The 27,336-nt window shown below is 40.9% G+C and overlaps 1 protein-coding gene across 4 annotated transcripts in view; it reads left to right on the top strand.

Moving 5' to 3' along the window:
• Positions 1 to 27,336, top strand: part of LOC145445594 (uncharacterized) — an 82,356-nt gene continuing 55,020 nt past the window's right edge. For 2 of the 4 annotated variants that reach the window (XM_080323785.1, XM_080323784.1), the window contains exons 1-14: positions 2 to 246; positions 314 to 433; positions 668 to 1,062; positions 2,769 to 2,856; positions 10,340 to 10,406; positions 10,599 to 10,716; positions 13,748 to 13,922; positions 17,013 to 17,085; positions 21,275 to 21,491; positions 22,957 to 23,049; positions 23,211 to 23,358; positions 24,518 to 25,334; positions 26,254 to 26,359; positions 27,124 to 27,235. In XM_080323785.1, coding sequence (XP_080179911.1) covers positions 105 to 246; positions 314 to 433; positions 668 to 1,062; positions 2,769 to 2,856; positions 10,340 to 10,406; positions 10,599 to 10,716; positions 13,748 to 13,922; positions 17,013 to 17,085; positions 21,275 to 21,491; positions 22,957 to 23,049; positions 23,211 to 23,358; positions 24,518 to 25,334; positions 26,254 to 26,359; positions 27,124 to 27,235 — 2,671 coding nt within the window. In that variant the 5' untranslated portion in view covers positions 2 to 104. Of the gene's footprint in view, positions 247 to 313; positions 434 to 667; positions 1,063 to 2,768; positions 2,857 to 10,339; positions 10,407 to 10,598; positions 10,717 to 13,747; positions 13,923 to 17,012; positions 17,086 to 21,274; positions 21,492 to 22,956; positions 23,050 to 23,210; positions 23,359 to 24,517; positions 25,335 to 26,253; positions 26,360 to 27,123; positions 27,236 to 27,336 lie in introns of all 4 variants that reach the window. The other 2 variants (XM_080323787.1, XM_080323786.1) reach the window with 2 other exon arrangements.

The following is a 27,336-nucleotide window of genomic DNA, read 5'->3' as shown; positions in this document are numbered from 1 at the left end:
TTCTAGTACGAGCCTCGATGAAGTTGCCGCATGACTCACGCAGTAGATAGGGGATCGAAAATTTAAAGCCATCCCGGCTAGGAATAGAAGGAACATTCAAAAGTATGAGGATTCCAGACCTACTATTTTACACGCTAAGTTTCACGTTGCTGATCGGAGTATCTTCACGTAAAGGAAGGTTGCACAGGCGACACAAGAAAGCCTCAGCAACGCAACGCAAAGAAGTTTTAGAGTCGAATTCGTTGGGTAAGAGAACTACAATGACTTTACCCACGGTCATTTGGTAATAATTTGGCGATTGATTGGCTTGCAGAGCTTTTACAAGAAAATGACGCGAGTGGCGTAATAAAGGTGAATGAATTCACATGGAAATTCAAGTCGAAATCCGTTCCAGTAAAAAGCTCGCAAGCTAACGCAAACAAAGTCGTTGAAGGTAAATTTTTAGTAAGAAATGACCCAAACTAGGTATTTTCACGTGTAACCGATTACCCCCATGGCCGTGCGTGAATAGTCTTACTTGAGAAGTACCAAGTGCAACAATGCAGGGTGCACTGGTGCAGCCTGACGTCATTGTGTACATTTGCCTCTCGCTCTTCTCATAACGTCATAGTGAAATTGTACGATGACATTACTCCTACCTAGCTGACTAATAATCACCTCGTTACAGATGCAAACAGTAACGGCCTATTGTCGCTGTCGTTTGAGGTTCGAGCAGGATCTAGAAAGGTGTCGTCAATCTTCAGATTATATTCCGACACAAGCGGAGGGGTGTCAACGTGGTTCCAAGTCTTGTTGGATTCAACAGCGGGCACCCTAACGGTTAAATTCGTGAACAGAGCCTTGGTTTACGATCAAGTGGATTTTAAACTACCCGAAACTGCTTATCGGAATTGGATACAAGCGTATATATTCGCGCGATCAAGCCATGCGAGTATATCGTGCCGTATCGGATGCACCGAGGAACAAATTCATCGTCTCGATAATGAACTAAACCTTGACTTACCAAGGGACAGTGCTATTGAAATCGGAGGAAACAGCGAATCTACCGACGCTCAATTCACAGTAAGTGATTATGTTGTGATTTTGTTCAACTTGTAATGCAGACACGCAGTACTCAGAAACAAGATTTACTTGAAAGCGACTGACGTCCACGACTTTTCATCTTAAAAGATTCAAGATAATTACAAATAGGTTGCAACATTATTCATAGTGCTATGGTATGTGGTATATTGTACGTTGCGATACGTCGTTATTGGTAATCTGCTCGCTTGGCGGACCGACAAATGCAGTTGAGAGTTGACACAAACATTATATATGTACCAGTAATTTCCCAACAAATTTTCCTCATAGTCCACGCTGCCACGCTTATAATATATATTATATACTGGATCACAATACGTATTCCAGTTTATGAAATGTACGACTAAAATCTTTTACTTCGAGTAGATATGACTTGAGCATGTTTGATTCTGTTTTTGTTACGATATGATCCTCAATATATGTGTTGTGGTGTACATGTGAACTGCGTGCATCCCTTGCCCTCATTTTATCCCTAATTTTTCGTCAAGTTGACGTGGCCCTAATATCCCCTATACTATCCCTATCAAACGAGAAGCTTAGATCTGGTATCTTCGATAGATTTCAGATTCGAATACGGATGAAAGATTCCAATTTCGTAATAGGAGGGAGTTCACTGAATGGGATTTCTCCGAAGATGTAGCAAATAAAACTTTATAGACGATCACAAAGCACCCAACTACAAACAGTTGGTCCGAAAATTCGTATCTGAATATTGAAAACTTGGAACAAGTATGAGCATAAAAGTTCACTTACTGTTCAGTCATCTTGATATATTTCCTGATCACCTTGTTGATTAGCAAGGGGAGAGGTTCCACCAAGACATTAAAACAACAAAATAAAGATATCAGGGCAGATGAGATGAACATATTATGGCAGACCATTGCTGGAACCTTTCGAGAAACTGAACTAAATTGCTTACTGGAGAAAATCGTACAAAAACAATTAGGTTTTGAAAGAAATTGATGATAATATATTCCAACTGTTTATTTCAAATTTACAATAGATGGTTGACGTAAAACTGATGAATTAATGCCACGTTCTTTGAGTATCTAGGTAAGTGCTTATATATATATATATGACTGGAGTTTATTTATGTATATGATATCCGTGAAAGTCCATAGCTATGATAAATCTAATAACCCTAAATATAGTGCTGTTGCTGTATTTTGATTTGAAAGAATCTTCTGTGTATAAAAATATCAAGTAAATTTAATTTCTAAACTTTATAGTACGACTGAACCAATTTTTCTCTCTAGCCATTACAGCGAAAATGGGAGATTTTGGTCAAAATAGCCCCATGGGCTATCTCCAAAACAAGAGATAGTTTGAAAAAACTAAGGTCATATTCGAAATCAGTGCCCTTCACAACCCCCAAAACCAGTCTTACTTTGTCTGCCAAAAATATGTGTTGACCAGTGTTGTCCTAGTCCGGAATATATGGGTAGCTATAGTTATATTGGAGAAGCCACGAAATCTTGCTGATCGATCAAAGTGATCAAAAGGTGCCTTCGCGACGAAATATATTTTTCAATCGATCAAAGATTTTCCTATTTTTGAAACATCGAATATGGTGCAAATTGGATTCCGCCTTCGAAGTTAGGTCCTTGTATGGAACAAACAATATTTTAGCGGCGTTGTGTGATATCCAAGTCTTAGATATTCTAAATAATTCAAAATCCAATCTGCAGGGTCAATTACGACGCGCCAGAGTTTACGTTCCTGCTGTAAAAAGTCTACCGTGGAGATGCTCGGATCCAAGACCGAAAGAGGCTACAGGTTAGATATGAAATCATCATGCGAATTTGGTATCTTTTCACCCGGTATTCGCGGTCATGATTGTGAAGTGCCGGTGCCGGTCCGCCAAGTATATTACAATTTAAAATATCAATTGCAAAATGCAAGAACTTGGACGCATGCCCATCACCATCAGCTATAGAAAAAATGTCCCATTGATTTAGATGTTTGGAACCTATTTTTTGGCATGTTGTCGTAATATAGAGTCCATGGTCTACTTTGGACTCACCTTTCGTCGCAATAATGCAAGTATTGAAGTAATCTGTCTAACAGTAGTCTACGAACCCGTTTATGATCAGTTATGTGAAAGCTAAGAAGACTTCTTGATCAAAAATTGTTAAATTTTTAGCAATCCTTCGCAGTATAATAGGAACTAGCGAAGAGGCAATGGTTTTAAAACAGGACTTCGCCTTGCAGAAACTTCAATAGAACCACGTGTAACACATGAAATATATCCAAAAAGACAGCGACAAATTTATCATTGAATTGAAGTTCCCATTATTTTCTTCTGAGCCACGTATAATTTTTCGTAATTCTATTCCGGGCCAATCTTGAAGGGTAAGGGTAACCGCTCCGCAAAATCTGTTTATAATTTTTTACTAGTCTCCAAGCTAAGAAGGTCGCGACAGTCTGGTATTTATTACCGAAATAAAAAACCCTTGAATGAAAGGGTGATCAGCTATATCGGCGTCAAGCGATTACGTCACGGCTGGTACTGTTCGAGACGCCCACCAAACAATACTTCCGTTCACCCCCATAATCCACACACTTCAGAAAAAACCTCAAGCTTCACCGCGAGTCTACTTAACCTTATCCCAATAATCCGAGACGCTACTGGTCGCATTGCGAATGATGTGTACACAATGTACCATTTCTATTTTGAGGCTAGTTTCGCATAGCTTTTCTACACTTCTTCATTGGTAATATTATAGTTACGGGGAATCAAGTGATGGTCGGATGCGCGTAGTGCACTGAAATCTATATTGAGAATCGTGACAAGGGCGGTGAATCGCAGAAACCCAACCGCGTGGTAAAATTCTAGTCAGGAATTGATCTTCCATGCTTTGGAAAAATCCCCGGGTTCAGTATTTTACGAGAGGTCAATCAGTCACGTGATAAGTTGCATTACGGTACTGACACTTAGGAGAGCGGGTTGCACGCAAGTGTACTTACATCGGAACGCATTGAAATGCAAATGATACCAGAAATGGGTACTCGGCGAGATTAACAACTGTAGCGGCGACACATTCGTGTATTGAGGCGTTCGGCGGCACATTTCTATCCGTCTCTCGATTTTGTAAGGTTTTCTAACTTACTGCTGAATTCAATAAATCACCTATCATAAAACAGAACAGCGCTTACAGCCGCCTTGATCGATTGAAAATTAAACGCCGTTTCAATCATACGCGATCCCTATAGCGATAGTGGTGCGAGTTCCTACGTTTTATATTCCGCGACATAGGACCGTAGCGCAAAATTACGGAGAATTGTGAGCGAAATCGTCTGACCGTATCATCATAAATAGTTCCGTCGATTTCCGCTTTAGACTGAACCTGAGCTATTAACTATCATCGCCGCTATATGCCTGACAATACAAGTGTGCTGAGATTATCAGGCATACGCGATCAGCATCAGCAACTTTACTGCTTAAGGTCGAATATAAATGTAAAATTCCTTTTCACCTTTGTATATCACGGACCCACTGAATGAAGTGGGCTGCCTACAGACCCCAAAATTATCAACCAATACTTTTGCAAAACCATACTCCCACTTATAAATACTGGTAAACTTTAAAAGCAATATTCTAGTTTAAGAATGTCGAAATTCACTAAAACCTGTTCCTACCAGCAGAGCAGTGCAGTCATATTTTATTGAGTAGCAATGATACAAGCTCAAGGCAGATACAATAATGAGAAGCCTTTTGATGTATCCTATCCACCAAGTTGCGTAAACAATTGACGTTACCCAATTAAGCCCATTCCCTACAAGTCGTTGTACAATGTACATTGTACAAGTACATACAGGTGAAATTAATACACCAGTGATTTTTTCACTCTACCAATTTCCGGTGCACTCGCAAACATACCCTGTAACCTTATCGGAGACCCAAAAGGGCCAGTTGACTCCTGGTCGAGAACCAAATCAAATTCCAAAGATATGGTTTATTTACTATTGAAAATATAACCTTCTGAAACGAATTCGGTATCAAGGTAGGGTGAAAGAATTATGTCCAGATACATAAATTGCAATTGCATTAGATGTAAGATGCACTGATGGAATTATACTATTGATACTGTGGTGTCTCTGGCAGTCTGATTACCAAAACGGGTTTGCAAAACTCATTGGACGGACGGAACCTGGTTAATAGTTTTTTAAACAGATAATTTGAGCAGGTATCCACATAGAAGCCGCAGCCGTCCTTGGCTAGTAATACATACACTCATCGTTGCTATTTCAAAATTTACGAGCGACCTCGTAAACCAAATGCGTCTACAAGTAATGCAACCTTAGAAATCGGTGACGTCATGCCTAATCAGGCGCATCGTCGACGTCTATATACCGGTGGCGGGCATTGGAAAATGTCTTACGCGCCGGAAATCCGGCTTATGTTTACCGTGTCGTTGTGGTGAGCGTTAGTTTAACATACATTCCGGGCTGCGATCAGCTGCTCGGGCTATGTGCGCGATAAAATGCGAGCCGGAAACCCGGTAAAGATTCCGGCGCCGATATTAAACATCAAAATACGATTTTCCATTGAGGATTTCGCGCCGCCACAGTTGTAAGCTGATGTTATCATATTCATGTCTCCATTGTTTCGAAACTGCACTGTGTTAAGGCTGACCAAAATCTCAACTCTGAGAATGTCGTTCATTAGTAGTGAGAAAACGCGCGGTATCATAATTTTGGGATTGTCATGTGTATTCCTTTTCACTGTCGTAACATTGGCTGTGCATAATTTCACGTTGGGTGTGTACTGTATATTGCCGAAGAAATTATGTTATCCCGTACTGCAAGTCTTCATTGAAATTTTCTTTTGTCATGTGTGTGAATAGCATCTATAAATTTCCGACTTTCTTGCAATTGCGTGCGATTCCTGTTGCGTTTTGCTTTTGCAATTTAGAATTATAGTTACACATTTTTTCCAAATGTGATTGAAATTAGAATTGCTGAATTCGCATAAGAATTACAACAAAAATCAAGTTCATTTAATATCGAGTCATAGTTCGCATTCATCAGCATGAGAATGGCAAACGTCTTTACAACAAGCCTGGCTCGTTTCGCTCGATACGGTTCTTCTGTGTCTTTTTCAGAAAAAAAAAACTGAAATTTGATTAGAATTAAAATTAGAGCATACGAACATTTCAAAATTAGATTCTAATTAGTTTACCGACATGTCGCTGAAATTAGTATAATTCTCTAGTTGTCCAAGTCTTCCATTGATGGGACTGATTCTGGTGCGGTACGACGCGTGCGTCATCTGACGTACCGCCGTGTCACAGCGTCTGTTGGAGTATTTCCTTGTAGTATTGATTTGTTAGTTATTCAAACAAATTTGCTTTCGTTAATGCGAGATTTTGGCTTTATCTTTCCGCTAGAGAGCCACACCGTTTCTTCCCCCTCTGTTGTTAGTGATAATAGCAATGCAATATTGTAATCTGCGTCTTGTCACGGAGACCTTGTCCTAATTCAACGGAGAAATGCATTAGCTTCGTTTTTATAGAATGTGTCATGATCGTGTCTACGCGCGACAGGCTCAGAAATGTAATGTTGCTCGACCTATTACATAATTTTAACCCCAATATAGCACACATGTGGTACTCATAGGTGCCATCGCTTTGCGATAGGCCAGGGGAAGTGTTTATACTGGTCTGCAACTGTTACAATATTATCTGGAAGAGGATTTCCTCTTGTGGACGGGTTTATCGCCCGCGATAACATGAATCTTTCGGCGCCTTTTTAATCACCGCGGCGGCTTGTGGCGATAACGAATGCGGGTGTACCGCACACGAAAAGAAAGGTTTATGAGCTCTGCCAGAGTTTTTATACTGACTTGGCACCGTATTTAACGTACTGGCAGACTCTCAACTAGAGGATACTATCAACTCTATATCGCATATTAAAAGTAGTTCTCGTTGTTTGCCTTGGCGGACTTTATTGGAGGTTCGAGAATCCGTGAATTGCGCGTTTATACATCGAGCGTATTGGGTTTTCTGATATCTAAAACTGTTACTCCCAAATATATTCAGCTTTTTAATGACACCTTACAATGCCCATGGATTCCCAGGGATATCTAACGGTACTGTCAACAATATGTTGTGAAAATTTGAGCATTGCGATTATTGTCTTCGCATTCACCGGCTTGCGGTTTACGCTTATTACTTTAAACATGACATCACAGTAATTTTGCGATGATGACGAATGTCAACTATAGATTAAAGAGCGCCACAATAGCGAGCTTTGGTGCTTTGCGGGTTTCCGAAGCGCATTTGAAAATGGATGAGATCCTTGTACTATATACTACAAAGTGTGCCTCGGGCTGTTCATGCCGGCTTATCTAGGCATGAGTAACTATGCTTTAACAATGCAATCTGTTATCGTGGGTTTCGAGGTTCCGTAAAAGAATCGCTCGTTGTGTTTCACACTTGTGTGGATAAAATTCCAGTCTACCGTGGCATCGCGGCACTAACCGAACATAATAGGTCTATTATTTAAATGTATAACCCGTGTTCGACTTGGGATTTTGGCTTGCGCGGTGATAAGGGCGTATGATCCTAGCCCTATCCTCGTATCTTTACATGGTGACTAAGTAAGGACACTATTAGCCGTGACCGCAGCACTCTGCCATTGCAATATCCATCCTGCCCCATATACCACATACTGTATGCATGTATAATATTTTTTATACTATTGGATACTGTCTGTGCTTTAGATTTAATGATAGTATTACTTGGGCCGACTGTCATTGGCATGTTAGTAATTGGCACCGTCCTAATTCAGCAGAAATGTATGAGGATTTACTGAAGAGTTCATATTATTGGTAGGGCTTGGCACAATGATTCAAGTACTCGAATCTGAATCGAGTATTAATTATAATGATTCGAGTCGAGTAGTAAAATACGATTTTTATCGAGTACTGAAATAATTCGCTCCTCGCCACTGAAAGTTAATTTATCAACGAGAATTATAGTTTCGATACTAATTTTCACTGTTGAAGCCTTGAAACATTGATTGGCTGTATAGTAGCATACGAAACATATAGTACAAAGCTACGAACGTTACTGGAAATAGCACATTTCCGAAGCTATGATCATCCCACAACATTGTCACCAAGTGCAATGAAATCGGTATGGTCGAAAATTACCAAAGCATCCTAATTGTGCTTAATAACAGGAATTATATTGTTTGTGGTCGCATTAAAGGTACATATTTGAAGTTGATATATTGCATTCTGTCATGACTTCATAATGAGAGATACTGGATTACTCGACTCGACTCGAAGCATATTACGTGATTCCGAATCGAATCACTCAGGCACTCGTTTTTGCCCAGCCCTTATTATAGGTCATGTACCAGTCTGCTGTAGCAGCTCAATCAACAACTGGTAACTTCCCATTGAGATCATTGGATTCGTAGTGATTAAAAGTTTTTCAAGTGAGACTTGCCGTTTTATTATTAACACAGTAAAGATACCCTATATTTTCCTGAGAATCGGGTTATACATTTCAAAGTAAAATATCCGGTCGTATATATTATATCATCGCTTCACAATACCTAGTTTCATGGAACAGGGGTCTATGTGCAGAGTATCGTGATGCCGGTGGTCCCGTTATCAGCATCGACTCATTCCCCTCAAACGTTTCCCCGATTTGGGTCACGGACTGAAATTTCCACTTCGCATGACGTCATACGTTCCGCATCATCAATCATTTAGGAATAATAATAAAACGGCTGGCTACTCGACAGAGCACGTCGCGCAGGCAAACAATGGCTGTTGCCAAGTACGAGCACTGAGCAGCGATTGTTCAAAGCCTACAGCGTGATTGTATTCAAGGCCAAAGATGTTAACTGTGTGATGTCGGCTACTGATGTACTATGTGTTGTGAAGTCAAGTGCAATCCTTCAACAAATAGCAACCGAATCTACCAGATCATAATACTGTACCTTTTGGGTCGCGAAGAGTGTGTGTGCTGCGTACCCACGTCAGCAAGTCAAATTCATAATAGCGTCATGTTAATATAAAGTCATTTTTCGCAATGCATTAACCACAAGTCTTGATTGCGTGGAGATACGTGTGAAGTCTTCGCCGAAAGTTTTACTGCTTTACCCGAGTTTTTATGATGGCCGCGAACACTGAAACACCTACTTTACCCCAGACATACATCGAACGGATACATTTCTGCTTGCACTGGGTTTTAAAAAAAAATTCTGGGAAGTGTGCATGTACTACATTGTACATGTACGTACGTACATACATGTACAATGCACATGGTAAATTCATCCACATCCTGACGTCTCGGGTAGGCACTAGGCATACAGTACTTATTGGTTTGACTGCCGCCAAGGGTTTCTGGTATGGGTCCGACTCTTGAGTTATATCTATATTTTGTGAATTCCTCATCGTACCGTCATTGGCGCTATCCTCCACCCATAGCTGCGTGGACAATGTCTTACGAACTCCTTAGGTGGGACGGGTCCGAGCTTGAAGACGCATAAGGATTTAGGAACGAGCAACAAACTACTGCAATGTAAAATATCTGAACACCATAAAATCAGGACCCAGAAACAACCTCAGCTCACCGCGCCCTTTCCTGCTTATTACCAATTGCATACGTAAAATAGGAATTAGGAGCAGACTTCTCGGAATGATGCCACTTTCCGCCCTCAATCGCTGACATAATCACACATGCGCAACCTACAGAAGCACCAATATCGAGTATATGGGTACAGCGTATCAAATCAATTAATACAAATTGTTTTAGTATAAATGCTTAATTTTGGACCTTATTATGAATGTGAATTGAAGTTTATTTGATTTGCATGCGTAATTTTATATCCAACACTTGATAAACATGAATCTTAGCACAACCAAAAAGATTTTATATTAAAAAACAAATGCCGCAGCTGGTGGGCTAGTAATTGCGATGACAAAATCCCATTTTGTTGATATGTACAAATGGCTTACGATTAGATACTCGCATTTGCGACGATACTCCTCGATGTTCCGTCACAATTCATGGCGGCTTTGCTTCAAATGTACCACTTGCGGTGCATACGCATATAAATATTTTAAACGAACTTTTTACTTTCTTTCGAAACCGCAGTCGCATTTAATTTGAACCTGGAACTTCGATAAAGTTTTAATCATCATGCGACTGCCGACAAATTTGATGGATGACTTCGACGTATATTTGAAATATACATGTTGCAACTGCAAATATCGAATCGTATCCTTTATTCCACACAGATACGAGGCGCCGGAATGCAATGGAGCCTCAGGCCGACGAATCACGCCCGGCGATCCAGAATTCGAGGTAGGATTGCGGCGGGACCTGAACAGTGGACAGTCCCACAATATTACGATTTACCGCGAACTCATAGTGACCATTATAGGTCAATACAGTTAAGCAACACCCTAAATAGAAGTGCACTAGCCATAACATTACCGCGACTCCGTTATTTCGTTTCCCATGCAATGACTAACGCATGGCGACTTCGATTTAAAGCCGTGACACTCTGCAACGTTTTGACAACGTATTGGCGGAATTGCGCGCGGAGATTGGCGAATGCAGAAAGGAGAACAGGCGGATGGGAGCGATGGTGCGGATGATGAAAGACGAGCAGGTCGGTAGCAGTTGTGCCGCGGCTCTTCTCCAGTAATACGCCTTCCGTGTCATGTATATCCTGCGCCAGATATGATCATGAACATGGGATGGAGTTACCAAATTCTCGAAACCGTGATACAAATTCGTTCTTGACAGTGACGTCGAGTGATTTTGAATTTTTGTGCGATCTGCGGCATTTGCGGATGTGGTATTGGATTTAAACATGGTGACAGTCAGGGTTGCATAAAAAGATTCTAGTTTTAACCAGTGGTTTTCAAGCCTTCCTGACTCATAGCCCACTTACCAAGTTCGACATGTCTTTAGCGCCTCCTGAAGACTCATCAGTAACCTAATCCTGCTACTTTTCCGTAGTGTTTAGTTTAAATAGGTTATCTCCACTTACTCAGGTATAGTTTTGCATGTAGAAACAAGGAACCTGGTTTGGACATATGTGTTTTAAATGGATTTTGATTTTAAACACAACCGCTATGTAGTTTTAACTTAATTTTGGATTTTGACTTTGATTTCAATTTTAGCTGGCATCTGGAGTATAGGTTGTGGAATGTGGATTTGAGAACATTAAATCACTGCAGATCTGTAGCATGTGCATACCAGAGTTGGATCAATTACATTAATTCAGTTCAATTACAATTACAATTACAGTTACTCCCTGGTATGTTTCAATTACATTACAATAACAATGACTCCATGCTAATAATATCAAATTACAATTACAGTTACCGTTAAACATGTAGTTGATTCGGTAGAGAGGTGCTCTTTGACAACCTTAGCGACGTAATTAGCAACAATCACAAGCTATTCATGTTTCATTCATGATATGTAGAATACCCTTTAATTTAAAAAAAACTCGAACGTTTTCGAACAATTCCTAATCACGAGTACTGAAAAATACAAACACAGAAAAAAAATTTTAACCGACTATTAACAACCAAAAGTTGAGCGACTGGGCAACGACTAACAGCGAATAGGCTACAAAACAGTCAATGAAATGTAATCAAACGAATATACAGAGCTGAGTAAGGCAAATGAAATGTAATTGGTAAGGCTTCAGCGATAAGGATGACACCGATAAGGTGTGTAAAATTAAAATAAATGCAAAAGGAAAGAAGCTCCTGATTACTACTAATTTCAAAATTTTGGTTCGCATTTACATTTACAATGGCTCAAAAACTGTTGGATTGCATTTGATGAACATTAGGGTGCGAAAAACTTCTGGCCCCAGTAAATTTGGCTAAGATTGGGGGTAAGATTGGGAGAACATCTTCAAATGCGAGATCAAGTTTGATGAAGCCTTGGTTGAAAACTTGAATTTCATTTTGCAATTGTTGCAGCAAGCTCTGACCGTGGTGTAGGAAACGGTTCAGCGCAGGTTTCAGAACAGTTTATTTGCTGTTCATCCATTTTTGAAAGATTAAGATTCAGACTGTATTGTAATTTACCAAGTATTCTGTTGCTGCTGAAGTATGGGAAACAGTTTAGCATGGCTGAATTATCTAGTCGAGGCACGCATAGAACACCCATGTAATTATTTTATGTTGTGATTGTCAGTTTCAATAACAATGTACTGTAATTGAAATTGTAATTAGGCAATAATTTTATCAAATTATAATTACAATAACACAAAATAGGAATGCTTCAATTATAATTACAATTACATGAAAATGTGATTAATTATAGTCAGCTCAATTACAAATTACAATTGATCAAACTCGGGTGCATATCCGTAAAATTGCTATCGATGCTCAGCGTTCGTCGTGCGTAAATCATCCGTGAATTATATTTTAATATATAGTACTGAGTCCTCACTATAGTGTGCGTAACAAGCATACTCGCGGGTTACCGGAATCGTATATCATTGCTGTGACCTCGCAATTAATTTGTGACTAATTCATCGTTTCGACATCGCGTTCTATAACAGCCAAGATTTACTATCTGAGATGGGTGCTTCGTAGTGATTGTGTTATTCTTCGAAAGCCGTGTCATCCGTGTAATACAACGAATATGACATTCCGTAAAAATCACGTTTCATCTGTGTTATGAATTGCTACGGTCATGGTCGTAAAAGCGACACACTTAGATTTTGATTTATTCCCACACGCGCAGTACCCAATTTCCTTGATATCGCTTTTCAGTTTAAAGACAGTGTTCCGTCATAGCTCACGCCAATAATTACCAAGTGTAAAGTTAAGGTTAAGAGAAATAAGCCGGCGAATACGCAATGTGATACATTATATGGTATCGGTTTTGAGCTTACATATTACAAGGCCTCGAGCGAGCCGCGGTCTGTATCCAAGATTGGTCTTCGATTTCAATTTTATATTACAACCGGCGAGCATCCCGAATATCAAACGCAACACCTACAAATCCACCCGCGTTCAGTTCCTCACATGTGGTTTTTCGGTGATTCGACTCCAGTAATACTCCGCCCCGCATATCCAACCACCGTGGATGATGAATCACGCTAATCGGCGTTGTTTTTGCGCTGCGAAATGTGCGTATAAATTGTGGAATTGCAGGCCCGCGTCACGCAGGCATATTGATTTTTACCCTGCGTACTTGTAGACTTGCATTAATCATATAAAAAGTTTAATTTCGGTCCTTCTTTAAAACGGAAACCACAAGACGTGTGATATACATGCATTGCCAACAAAAATCAAGAAGAAGACCACACATGTGCTGCATTCACAGATTAAGACTTGTATTGATGGATTCTAAAATCAACTGATTCACTTCCAAAAAAAAAAACTTTTCTGCACAAGGATCATCTTGCTATTAATCACCGGATTGATTAATCCACGAATCGACCGTAAACTCATGATTTAATTTTTCGGCGTTTTGGTCTCAACCCTAAGATTTTCGTTGGTATTTGCTGGGACCCCTTTAAAGCCAGTCCACGGGCCCCAATTTAAGAACCCACTCCGTCACAGAATTTGTTTTACGCTTGAAACGCGCTCATTTTACACTATATATATATATTATATACACTCTGGCAACAGATGTGTCATGTTCATTGACTTTGCGTTTTACAGGCCACCCTCGAAAAGCGCGTCGTCGATTTGGAGTCGTGCGAGTGCGTGCGGATGTGCGTTTTGGATAACGGCGACAAAAGACATAACGGAGATACGTGGGTTTTGGACAAGTGCACCGTATGCCGCTGTACCAACGGGGTGTCGTCTTGCGGGCCGTTAGAAAATTGTAACACAGGTGGGTTGGTCTTGTATTGATGGATATTGTTAGGTAACAATTACGGCTAGGCAAAATCGACTACCGAAATTACTCTATTGCGTATTCGAGTATCATTATGGCGTGATACCACGATGGGGTGCGGAAAGTTCATATATGCGCGTTTTATTCAGCCACAAGAAAAATAATGCAAAATACATCGCATCAAAAGTAATTTTGTAATTCTTGAACATATATGAATTTTGGAAAGCGGTAATGTGGTCTCCTTCGGCTTTAAATTAGTATTTTCTTGCTCCTCATTGCTACCGGAGATCACACCATTTTCATGGTGACGGGTTAGTCGTATTCGTGTCGTAGCAGCGTTGGCTCTATTTTCCTCAACATTTTAGCACTCGTTACTAGTTAACCCCCCAGTTCACCGGACCACGACCTGATGTATCGATCTCGCCTTCCGACACATGCCACCTTTTTTGTCACCTGTCCTTTTATATTATCTTCTTTTACTTTTCGTTCAGTGTGCATGTGCTTGTGCAATTGTGCAAATGTGCATGCCTCCATTTTTGTCTAGGCCAGGTGGGTGTCTGATTTCGAAGATTACTCCAAGTCGTTTCGACACCTTCCTATCTTTCATTGTATCGCAGTTTTGTGGTGTTTTGGAATGGTGAAAATTTTAGCAATAACTTGAACTGAATTGAATCATTGGCGACATTATGGCGTAGAATTCGCTTTGTGTGCATTTGCTATGTGTGATTTCTTAGCAAGCGTATTATGTGGATCTCATTGCCACGGCCTTGATTATATCATCCGTTTGTCTTGCATTCTGCGAGCGCGGTACATGTACTGTACAAGTGTACAGTAAGCATTACTATCGCCGAACAGATTAGGTAACTGATCAAAGGGCCGCCGTTGAAAGGGCAGCGGCCTCTCGTAATTTGGCAGCACGCTCTCCAGCGCGTAACAATCGCTTGCGCGCGCTCGAGCGTAAATTTCGCTACTAAACCAAATGACGTAGAACCGACCATCGGGTTAATTGCGCTGTGGAAATAGCGCGATCCGCTCTGTACAAATTTTATCGCCGATTTTACAGCCCGCTTGTCTGGCTCAATGTAATGTAAGTGGCGTGTAATTACTCATTATCGTGTCGAAAATAGGAGTGGAGAGTATCTTTTGTAACTGTGCTAATGTCTGATATAAAGCTGTTCTGAATGAATGTTTTACATTTTGCAGATGATTCGCTCCATAATTTTTGTTTTTATTGCATTTCTCGTGTAAATGACACTGTAGCGTCTACAAAGTTTTGATGACCCAATCGTTTCTATTTCTTCCGTCACCGCAATGAACTCCATATCTGCATCCATCTGCCTTTGTTTTTGTGTTGTGTTGGTTCAAAGTTGCTAGCATGATAATATCGCCGCGGATGATGTAGGTCGGCTGAAGTTCCGTTATTGAGTAGTGAAACGTTGGTTTGTGACGTCACAGTCTACGTACCGGAGCCGGTGCTATATGTAGCCACGGAAATGCTTCGCTTCTGTTGCAATTCTCACTCTTCGATTGCATGTCTGATGTCTGCATGTCGTAGTCCGTCACTTCCGGTACCAGTGAATTCGGCGCTTGGCGGTTCCTAATCGTAATCCTAATCTACCCCTGCCCTAATCCCTAACTTCAATCCACACCTAACCCTAACCCGAGATCTAACGGCTAACCCGAATACATTAATTCAGTGCTTCCAAACCAGTGTGTCGCAAAGCTATTTCAGATGGGTCACAAAGCATTTCTAAATATTAAACTTTTCTATTCAATACGCCATAAAGAGCTACTTTTGGTTGTTATGGAATGCCGGCAATATTCCAATTGATATGATAGAATTTTATAGGTAGGCCTATAAATTCGAAAACTTTTGGAATAATGTACCTCGATTTTAGGCATTTCTGAATATTTTCCAAGTAATCTTGACATGATCTGCTAGTATCTATTATGCAAGCTCCACTTTCGCATTAACGGTAATAATAAATTGCATGTGTGTAAATTGTTTCTTTTCTCATTAATTTGTTTTCATTCGCTTGGTCATAGCTCATTGTGGGTCGCACAATAAAACTTAAAAGTGGATCCCGATCTGAAAAAGGATTTCGAAACACTGCGTTAATTAATACACACATACGTTGGTACATACCAAGTGACGATTGCTGAATTCACCAAGGCCCGAATTCAGCAGCCATAATTCACCAAGTGCCGTATATCGCAATTCACGCCCATGTTCAGTGAGACATTCATTTTAATACAATACATACATATTATTACAATATTGATGCATCGCTGACATAGCAATTATAGTTATCACTAGGGCAAGTTTTTGCAACATTTTTCCACAGCTCCTGGCAACTCCCTAAATACTCAGAAGTTATGTAGTATGGTGTTTCAAGCTGTTTGGAGGATTCTTATATTGCAACGTTATGCAACTTTTCTCCATTTTTTTCATGCACCTTTTCGTAACTTTTCAATTTTTAATGAAACTTACTTTTAACTGGAAATATTTGGCAATATATGTAAATAGATCGCTTGACTGTCGTTTAAAAGTGAGTGAGGTCCTTTCTTATTTGACGTACATTCAGGCTATACCGCCGAAAATTATATTTTCACTTGGTCCATTTTTTCAGACTATTGATTTTGTTGAAGTCGCCAACACTGAGTCTTGCTACAGTGCCTTGGATACGGATCGATTCGAGTATCTCATACCCTAATAATTTCAAGGAACTTGTCCCTTAATGCAATTTTTTAGTGCAACTTTGTGTAAAATAAATGCAATTTTGTTACTGCAACTTTCGTGAAAAATGAATGCAACTTTCCACGGATTTGACTGCAACAAAAACTTGCCCTATCACATTTCTAATGCATTTCACTTGTAAACGTCACGCCACGCTCATATTCAGCCTGCCGCTCATAATTTTACCCTTGCAGAAACCTTGACTCTTGGCTCCTGAGCGAACCCGAATCCATCGCTGCGATTGTCACTTGCATTAGGGAGCGAGTCATTTTAGCCGCGCGCTAGCCATCGCTTTGACCGTTCATTTGGCGGAGCGCGGTACACGATTGTTTATTTTTATTTTTTTGCAGCTTCGAGATGCTCCAGTAATCCATGCTTGAATAACGGATTATGCGCGGAACGTGACGGGGGATTTGTGTGCAGGTGGGGATTTTGTCTGTTTTCAGTGCGTCGTACCGGTGGTGATTACGAAAGCGGGCGAGGTTTGAAGATTCTTCAATGTTCAATCGCGTTTCATTGGTGCACAATAAGAAAAGGACGTAGTTAATTTTGTCCTTGATGTTTTTGTGGCATACACACCGACTCATGATATATATACACACAATCTGTGCATGTGCAATGTGCATACTGCATATTATACCATGAGTGCATGATGTGCATATGCCGCTGGACAAGGAAGGTACAGATAAAGCCTTATACGGCTTCCTAAGTCTTGCACCACCCCTCCATGCTATCCCAGTAATGCGTATTGCGTGGGCGCCAAGCGGGGAAGTCATGGTCATGGACACCATATATTGGATGGCTAGCCAGAGGACCAGTCTCATATCCTTCGCTGGTGACCAATATCGTTTTATAACTATTTTCTTTATTCACAGTAAAACTGATAAATACACACATAATCCGGGGGCAACCTGCCCCCGAACGAAAATGGCGAGATTGAAGTAAATTTTTAAAATTTCAGCAACGCAGTCAAATTTTTATTCCTATGCAATACATGAAAAGGTCAGATTACAGAATTGCAGTAGATGAAGAATTGGCAAGGGTTGCAGAGGTAGCGATGATTGAAATTACAGAAATTATGCTGTGATTTACGCGGTGTAATTTTAGTCCGATGGTGCATTCAAGGTTTCCTGAAGAATATGCAGAGTGCCCAATAACATGATCCTTTGGAGCATGTCGAATCGAACGTTTCCCGGAATCTGTTGGATGTGTCTCAATTTTTTTGCTTACGACCGCTGTAGCTCCAATGACCATCGGTACAATGTTTATTTTGCATCGCCACATTTTTTTCACATTCCATTTTGAGCTCTGCGTGTTTTAGTTGTTTTTATGATTCCTTTTGTATGTTTTGATCAGCTGGGACGGCAAGTTCAATGAATAAGCATTCTACTTAATGACATGTAATGTTATGAATTTGTACTTCCCGATCGCTAAATATACGCGAACAAATATGATGACGTAACAAAGCATTGTTTTGTTTATTCGTTTTCGAAATATGATATGCGGACGGTGTTAACCTTTTGCCGTTGAGGATGCTTGAGAACAGTGCAGTTTCGAATTTATACGCGACAACCTTCCTACTTGATTGCGGGAGATATAAAACACGAATCGCATAGCGTCAGTTCAAGTACACGTATTGCGGCCTTGGTAATTTGCGTTCTAAAGGCATACGATTGTCGATAATATCGCGATACCATCTGCTATACTAGGTAAACAATTGTAAGAAGCCGCTTTATCCACCACAATCTGTCAGTCGCTCCAGTTATACCAAATCCTGAATAAATCCCGAGACGTTATATTTTACATATCAATGGGTAAACCCCGCGGTCTTTTGTAACGCGTCTGTATGCGAAACCACACCTTAGACTGCAGTATCAGTATACCACAAGTGGGCTGAAGTTTGCAATCTCAAAAATATTCAATACATTGAGCTAGCTATTCGGTGCAGCAATAATAAATATATAATAATTTGATCACAAGGATGCGATGAAATTATACACGTGTAGATTGAGTAAGAAATCAGAGAAATTCGCATAAAGCAGGCTGCAATAAACAGTAAGACATTGTACAATTGTACTTCGTACCATCGGAATGAAGCGGTTATCTAATCTGCACGCATCGCTTACTCCTAAATGCATTGTAAACACGACAAGCAATAGTCGCACGAGACAGACACCAAGTCAAGTTTACACAACGTCCCGCGACATGGTGTAGCAGGCATTTTCCGATAAGGCGATGCGCGTAACAAATAACCGCAAAATCTCAATGTCACCGAGTCGACAGAACGTAAACACAACTCCCGCAAAAGTGTATAACACGGATCAGATCAAATTAGTAGGATGTGAGTTTTCGGTTGGAAACACCGATGACATTTCGACCGCTCATTTGCACCTCGCTGGTTGTAAGGTTGCGACCGTGGCTAACGCAATATATGACGGTGCCTGTATCGGGTCAGGCATCTTTTCCCGTACATAAACACTAAAAAGAGGCCCATCAAAGGTGCGCACCGCCATACATTAACGGGCCGGTCTTTTATCTGGTGCTACGCGGAAATTCAACACTAATGAAGTGGCGATCGCTGGCCTGATTTGAGTAATTAAAATTCTTTTTGAGTATTCGCAGTTAAGATAGAATCGGCATTTTGCAATCTGCGTTTTGCAGTATGATCGCTTCGCGGTGATCTGAAACTGACATAGGAGCTTGATCGCTTCGCGGTGATCTGAAACTGACATAGGAGCCTATCTTGTTTATGGCTGATACATTATTATAGGTATAGAACTAACAGATGGATCAGTTATATTTTCAAATCCAATCTTAATTCGGTTTGACACGAATCGAAATACTATATAAATTTTGCCAAAATCTCGAAACCTGTTTTATAACAGTTTGAATACGAATCAAGGATAATTACTGATCTATAGGCTATTACAATAATGCATACCTATATTTAATAATGATATGGAAAAATCTGCAACCTTGTTATTTGACTGGTCGAGTACATAGACCATTAGCAAGACGATTTAATTCAACAGTGTTGTCTTTCAAATATTACTCTGCACATATTGGTACGATTATAACGTCATTTGTACGAGTGTTACTCAGATTCCGTTCGAGTGGGCCTACTTAAATTCTCGTTTCCGCACTTGAAGAATTCTTATTTGTTCAGTCTTCGCCTGCACGCTAACATGGCCACGAATAATTACAATTAATCCTATGTTGTAATTGAGATATTACTCCCATTATCGGCGTGGTTTTGAGCATAACCAGGATAAGTGGCACAGTCGCGGCATCATCGAAGGTGGTCATTGGTCAATGTAGTCAGCGTTGCTACTGAAAGCAACAGCTACGGCATTGGAACAACCCCGTAAATTTCGTATCAATGCAAGTAAAATTAGCTATTTCGAAGACTTGTCGATACTACTTCAGTCGGAAGTAGTAATGTAAAGTCTGAACAATACTCAAGTATTTTCGAAAAGCACGTTTGATCGACGGTTTACACGCTTTGGACTACTCTGGCAAGAGTGGCTAATTTCAAAATTACAAATTGCATCTTCGCGACTGATGCTAAATTATTTCTGGCGATGAATAGGTAGAATATGTATCCGGTAGGTAAAGTGATGTCTATCTCACGCGGTTCAAGTGACGATTTCACACTTAAAAGTGACGCCAACGTATCCAAAAACTGCGTTCTGCTTCTCAAGAGACAAACTGTAGTACTTTCGCCTAAACGACTGTTCAATAGGGATGTTCAGAAATGACTGTTTTTAAAAATGGTACCGGTACTGGATACTTTGTTAGGTTACCTAAAAAAAAACGCTGCACACCAAATATTGGTGCAATTCCAACCTACAGAGGCATTGCTATAAGAGATAAAAGTTTTGAATTTAAAAATTCAAATCTTTCTGGCTAGTGGCTACCCCATGAAATTGTGAGGTTGTCTAAAAAAAACGACTAAAAAGAAATTTGGCTCAATTCCAACCCGTAGAAGCGAAGTTATTGGAGTACAAAAATTTTGCATTTGCAAGATGTGGTATTTACGGTGACAAATTCTTCAATTATACTTATTTATTATATAGACCTATACCCAGTAAATACTATGAAATGAAATGTCAAATTTTGAACATCAATCACTACGCTTCTACCGGTTAGAATTGAGTCAAATGTGTTGTGCACCGTTTTTTTTCAGACAGTCTGACAATTTCAAGGTAAAAGTGGAAAAATTTATTATAATATTTTTATTAAATAAATCCAAAACTTTTTACTCTTATAGCAATGCCTCTATAGGTTGGAATTGAACCAAAATTGGTGTTCATCGTTTTTTTTTAGGTAACCCATGTTTTTAGTAGGCCATGGGTAACCCAACTATTTTATCAAGTAGCCAGTACAATTTTTCACATCCCTACTGTTCAAGATGAAGTGGAAGTAGTGTAAAAACATACCACCCGAGGAACTGCGGACAAAACCTACTTGAGTAATTCGTATTAAGTGACGGTCTGCCACATCTGAATTTTCGGTGATGTAGGATCACATCCTGCGACCTGGCTGCGCGCACGCCAATAATATTGCGTTGGTAAGTTTGCTGAATATTAATCGACCGTTTCGCCACTTTCAGGTGCCGTGCCGGGTATTATGGTGATCGATGCGAACTTGTGGACCAATGCGTCCGCGGGGTGTGCGTGAACGGGGGCGATTGCGAGAGACTCGCGGACGGCGGGTATCGGTGCCGGTGCAGGGAGGGATTCTCTGGGAGGAATTGCGAAAGGCAACCGCTGAACCATTGCGCGTCCGGGCCCTGCTTCAACGCAGGCGAATGCACCAACGCCGAATTGGTGAGTCTATGACAGTGAGATATTTCGGGTACCCAATCGTATACGGTGCATATCCACGAAAGAATTGTGAGATCACAATATCGATAATTTATCCAATGTTGAAAAGTTACTGCCCGTCTAAGAAGTGACTTTCACTCCTCGCTACTGATATATATTTGTTCAATCCGATATCACGATCTAACGCAGACCATGCTCACATAAATTTTATGGTACCTATTAGAGCTTGACACAATCCTTCGAGAACTAGAATCTAAATCTATTGTTAATTGTAATGATTCGAGGCGACTAGTGAGAAGATAATGATCCCACTGTGAGAGATAAAATTACCAACGAGAAGGACAGTTTCGATTATGGTTGCATTTAAAACAAAAATCAATTTGAAACAAACCGGTTTAAAACATTTTTTTAAGCCGTCACGTGACGTCATCAATTGTGACGCCATAGTAGATTGACATTGACAATTAAAAATATGGTTCCATCCTATTACCGAGAACGCTATTACCGAGATGGACATTACCGAGAATGCTATTACCGAGAATTGACATTACCGAGAACGGACATTTCCGAGAATGGACATTACCGAGAACGGCCAATGCCAAGAATCTAGCTTGCTGGGACGGACTTTGTCAAGAAATTATGCCTGAGAATCGATACCGAATGTGGCCACGCCGTGATGCACAGACACGACCTGTTCACATGCATAACATGCCAGCATTGCATATATTGCATTTTCGGTAATGTCCATTCTTGGTGGTGTCCATTCTCGGTAATGTCCATTCTCGGTATTGTCTTTCTCGGTAATAGCATTCTCGGTAATAGCATTTTCGGTATTGACCGGACACCTAAAAATATAGGGTAAATATAACTCCTTTAACGAAATAGGCTTCTAACCCCTGTCATTTACGGACCAAAAATATCCTTAACCAGGAATACATCGTCACACAGCATTTTTACGGTCGGCGGTCATCATCATCACAACATTCATTCCGCACCAATGATCGATATCTACCTACTATCGTTGTTGAACCGACTATTTAGAGGGTTTCAACTATCCCATATCATATACGTCTGCTATATCGGGTGGTACTCGTCCGTAGGCTCATACAGCATGTTTTTTGAAAGTATTAACACAATTATAGCACCATTATACAACTTAGAAAAAACATCATTTTCTATTTTTTAAGGCATTTGTTTAATATGCAACCCTAGTTTCGATGCTTTTGTCCCAACGTGGAAGCCTCAAACCCTCCATTGGTCGTAACGCAGGATCCAAAATATGTAGCAAAAAGCCACGCACCATCGTAGAAATGGCATTTCTGTGAAGTAATGATCAACCCACGGCATTGTCTCGAAGCGCTATGAAATTTGTATGTTCGTAAAGATACAATATGATTATTATCAATGCGGTGTGCGACCGGCATTCTGTTATTGCGGTCGTGTAAAATATGCATATTTAAACTTTCAGAATCATGCATACTGGTATAACGCCATAACGGGTGAATCTCGATTGGTCGATTTGACTCATAGCCTTGTACTGGAATCGGAGCGAAACACTCAGGTACCAGATTTTGCCCATACCTTATTCTACACCTCCATGGTGAGGTCAGTTGGGAACACGGGAAAATTGAGAAAAGAATTTGAGAGATCTATCGCAATCATTATGAGAGTCCAGCCTGGCATCGAGGTTGTATTTCAATTGAATCGGGTTTGCTTGTTAAGGGTTACATGTGCCGTTGCGCGGACGGATTCAAAGGTCGTAGATGCGAGGATCGCGATGACTGCTATTCCTCGCCTTGCTTGAACAGGGGAGTGTGTACCAGCGTACCTCGCGGCGGATACTCGTGCAGATGTCAGCCCGGATACTTCGGTAAGTAAAGCCCGGCGACTGTGCCATCTTCCTATTAAAAAACCGTTATTTAATCGGAGTTGAGCAGATCCGATCAAAATTAATTCGAGTCCCAACGTAAGTTTGATAACATCGTCCAGTGCATATTCCTGCAGTTCATATCATGTAGTGATACAGACTCCTACTAAAGTACATTGCGTATACCAGATATGACTCTGTGTAGAGGTGGTTAAAGCAAGTATCATTGGAGCTTAAGCAGAAGTAGAAGCAACGCCATAAATTTCTACTAAATTGACAGCAGAAGTATCCATTTCCGAGACACGTTGAAACTACTTCAAGTAGAAGTCGAAAATGGGGATTCGCACAGTATTCTTGACTAAGTAGCTGCAAATAGTATATCGTGTATTTCGTGTAATCGTGTATTTACATTCCAACGGGTGACAGCGAGATTTATCCCAGGGGTGGAGTTGCTGTATTTTCGTGTACCACCCCGAGAAAGCGGGTAAACTGTCAACAGAACTCACTACACCCCTAGGCTATAGAGTTGCATTTAAAATAAAAATCAATTTAAAACAAACATGTTTTTATTGTTGTTTTTCAAGCGATGACGTCACAAATATTCAATAGTAACGTCATAGTGGATTGACATTGACAATTGAAAATATAGGGTAAATATAGCTCCTTCGACGAAATATCTACGTACCCGTACTATAGTCGTTGAACCGACTATTTTGAGGGTTTCAACCATCCGATATCGCATACGTCGGCTATAGCGGGTGGTAATTGTCCACAGGCTCATAAAACATGTTTTCTGGAAAGTATTTACACAATTATGGCATAATTTTACAACTTAGAAAAAACATTTTTTAAGAAGGCCTTTGTTTAAAACACTGTTCAAACATGTTTAAAACGGAGTGTTTTAAACAAAAACAACCATTTGTTTTAAATGCAACCCTAGCTATATCCCCGTAAAGAATGGTTTCTGTGACTCAATTTCACTATTTGTAATGAATGTGAAAGGCGAATATAGTATAAGACACTGCCGATGGCCATTGCTCCCTACACTGTCATAGAAACCTGGTAAATAAACCTATTCTCTACCCGCGTGTCTATGCAAAGTCACGAAGCTTACGAAGTCACATCTTCTCGGAAATCAACATCCTGCGCCTTCTTTGTGCAGGCAACGTATGCGAAACGCGAGACGGCTGCTCTTCATCACCCTGCCAAAACGGCGGAACCTGCCGCCGCGGGCTCGAGTCGTACGAGTTCACCTGCGAATGCCCGCCCGGTTTCCACGGCCAGACATGCGAATCCGCCAACCCGTGCTCTTCCAACCCGTGTCGCAACGGCGCGAGATGCGTCACCCACGACAGCGTGACGTACACCTGCGCTTGCAAGGAAGGATATCAAGGCCCGCGCTGCGAAGACACGACGCCTTGCAGGCATAACCCGTGTCTAAACGGAGGACGCTGCGTCGCGGGCGTGGACCGGAATTTTACGTGCGATTGCACGGAAGGATTCCGCGGCGTCAGATGCGAAGACTCGCTGCCTTGCTCGTCCGATCCGTGCGCTAACCGCGGACGCTGCCTGTCCGATCCGCGAAACTCGCGCGGTTACACATGCGAATGCGTCGGCGGATACGCAGGAGAATCGTGCGAAGATGTCGATTATTGCTTCCCCCGGCCTTGCGCGAACGGCGGGGCATGCCAAAACCAACCGTCCGACGCAACAGGGCTGAAATACACTTGCCAATGCGTGGGAGACTTTATCGGTCCTAGGTGCGAGGTGAGGGATTCTTGTCGGTCGTCGCCTTGTCGAAACGGGGGACAATGTTTGCCCTTATCTACTACTGATGCCGACGGGAATTTAATGTACACTTGCCGCTGTATGGATCGGTACATGGGGGAGCATTGCGAGACGGTGTCGCCGTGCGCCGTAAATCCGTGTCGGAACGGCGGGTCGTGCGAGCTTACTGCTGGTGGAAGTTTCAGATGCAGGTAAAATGCTTGATTTTGCATTGTCTTTTACTTCTAGTCATTTAGTGGTTGCGCATTTTGTTACCTAGTCCGAGAAGATATTTTTAAGTGCACAACTGGGCTGCCGTCGGCGTAATGAAAAGTTAGGGACATCCAAATATTCTGAGCATCCTGACCAGAGGTGATCAGTAACGGTTTACTTGTACTTTACGAATTACTCCCAGTAGATTTTGCATACTCGCACTATTTCCTCGAATGGTTGCGATTTTAGACTATACTTCCATTTCTATACTGGACAAGTTTCAGTCTTTCAGGCAAAACCAGGCCTAGAATACTTACGGTACCGTTTTACTTACTAATGACTTGAAAAAAAAGATCATCACTTATCAGGCGCTGAAAATACGACATAATTATGGCTCAGGTCGAAGATCAGATCAAATCAGGGACACAATACGGTTTCATAGTTATAGGAGTTTCAACAGTTGCCTTCCGTGGCCCCTTGAAACTACTCTGCGAGGCCCACAGAGTTTCAGAACCCCTGTTATAGATCTTATCTATAGATATATCCGCAAGGTTGTTTACGATGTGCTCCCGCAAGTGAAGTGGTGGTAATTATCAGATAATAACGTTTTTATCGCCTTTACTGTACGATTTCATCTGATGGCAACATGGAGTATGTTATTATGATATATGGTAATTATAGTGATAGCAATCATGATGTTTTGTCTGTATTGGTGAAAATCGCTATAATTATCGCTGCTAGTCTACTGTGTTTATCCGTCTGGCTGTATCGTTTCCGACGTAATCTCACTCGCGCATAATAATCGGCGAGCAGTGTAAACTGATAAAAAACAAATGTTTGATGTTTTCATTAAATCCTGTACGTAAGCAACACCGCTTTCTCTCCGATAGTAATTCGATACGCATCTTCTTCTTCGAGGTGTCGAGCAACGCATTACGGGGATCGCTGTGAACTAGTGGATTATTGTCGAGCCAGGCCGTGTGCTAATGGAGGTACCTGTGAAAATACACCATCTAGAAACGGAGTAAGTTTAAGCACTTTGTGCTCAGCACAACCTGTAATTCATCCGCTATTGATAATGATCGATGAAGAAATATGGTGATTATCACAAATTGTGATTGGATAATGATAATTATTTCTAATTTTGATTGATTCTAGCGATTTTAGCGATTAATCTACGTTTTAGTATCAGTCCAAACATCATGTTGATATTATATATACATGATAATATTTGAAGCTACGGAACTTCAATATTCATATTGAAACAAAGCCAAATATTTTCAACTGACACTCGTCAGGGGTAATCGTAAGGTAGGCTATGTTCTTTCCAATTATCTCCTAGTTTCTGACGATTACCCCTGACGAGTGTCAGCTGAATATATTCGGGTTTATTCCAATACGAATACGCTATTCAATTGATAATATTCGATAAATTCAATGAAGCACGCCAAATACCGCACGGAATTGCTTCAACTTCATAGCAGCGTTGGGATTACTTGAGTCGTGAATGGCGTGACTTGACGTTTCAAGTTCTGGAATCTCATGACTTGGCTCGATCACTACGATTGAGAAATATAAAATCACTGCAGCCAGAATTTGCATTGACTCGAAATAACTGGCGGGTCGACGGCGGTGACTTGATCCCAACACTGCTTCATAGTGCCAGCCACTTCGAGATTAAAATAGTCTACTCTCGATGAATTCTTGTGGAACCACAATCCTCTAAAATCACGTTACTGGAAACAGGGAAGGAGTAAATTTTAAGCCTGTTATTTTTAACAAAAACAGAAGCCGTACACTTGCAACTGTACTGCGGATTACACGGGACCCGACTGCGAAGACGTTTTTGACCTTTGCGCCAGCACGCCGTGTCAAAACGGAGGACATTGCACGGTGACAGGTGTGCGAGACTGTTTAAACATTGAGGGTATTGTTATGGACACTGTGCAAACTTTGAATTTTCAAGATGCGATGTTAGTGAGATTGCGGTGCGATAGCAAA

This window comes from Botryllus schlosseri, chromosome 8 (assembly GCF_051294905.1).
Source record: "Botryllus schlosseri isolate E-star chromosome 8, Bs_hap1, whole genome shotgun sequence".
Lineage (NCBI taxonomy): Eukaryota > Metazoa > Chordata > Ascidiacea > Stolidobranchia > Styelidae > Botryllus > Botryllus schlosseri.
This window is presented reverse-complemented; position numbering and strand designations above follow the sequence as displayed.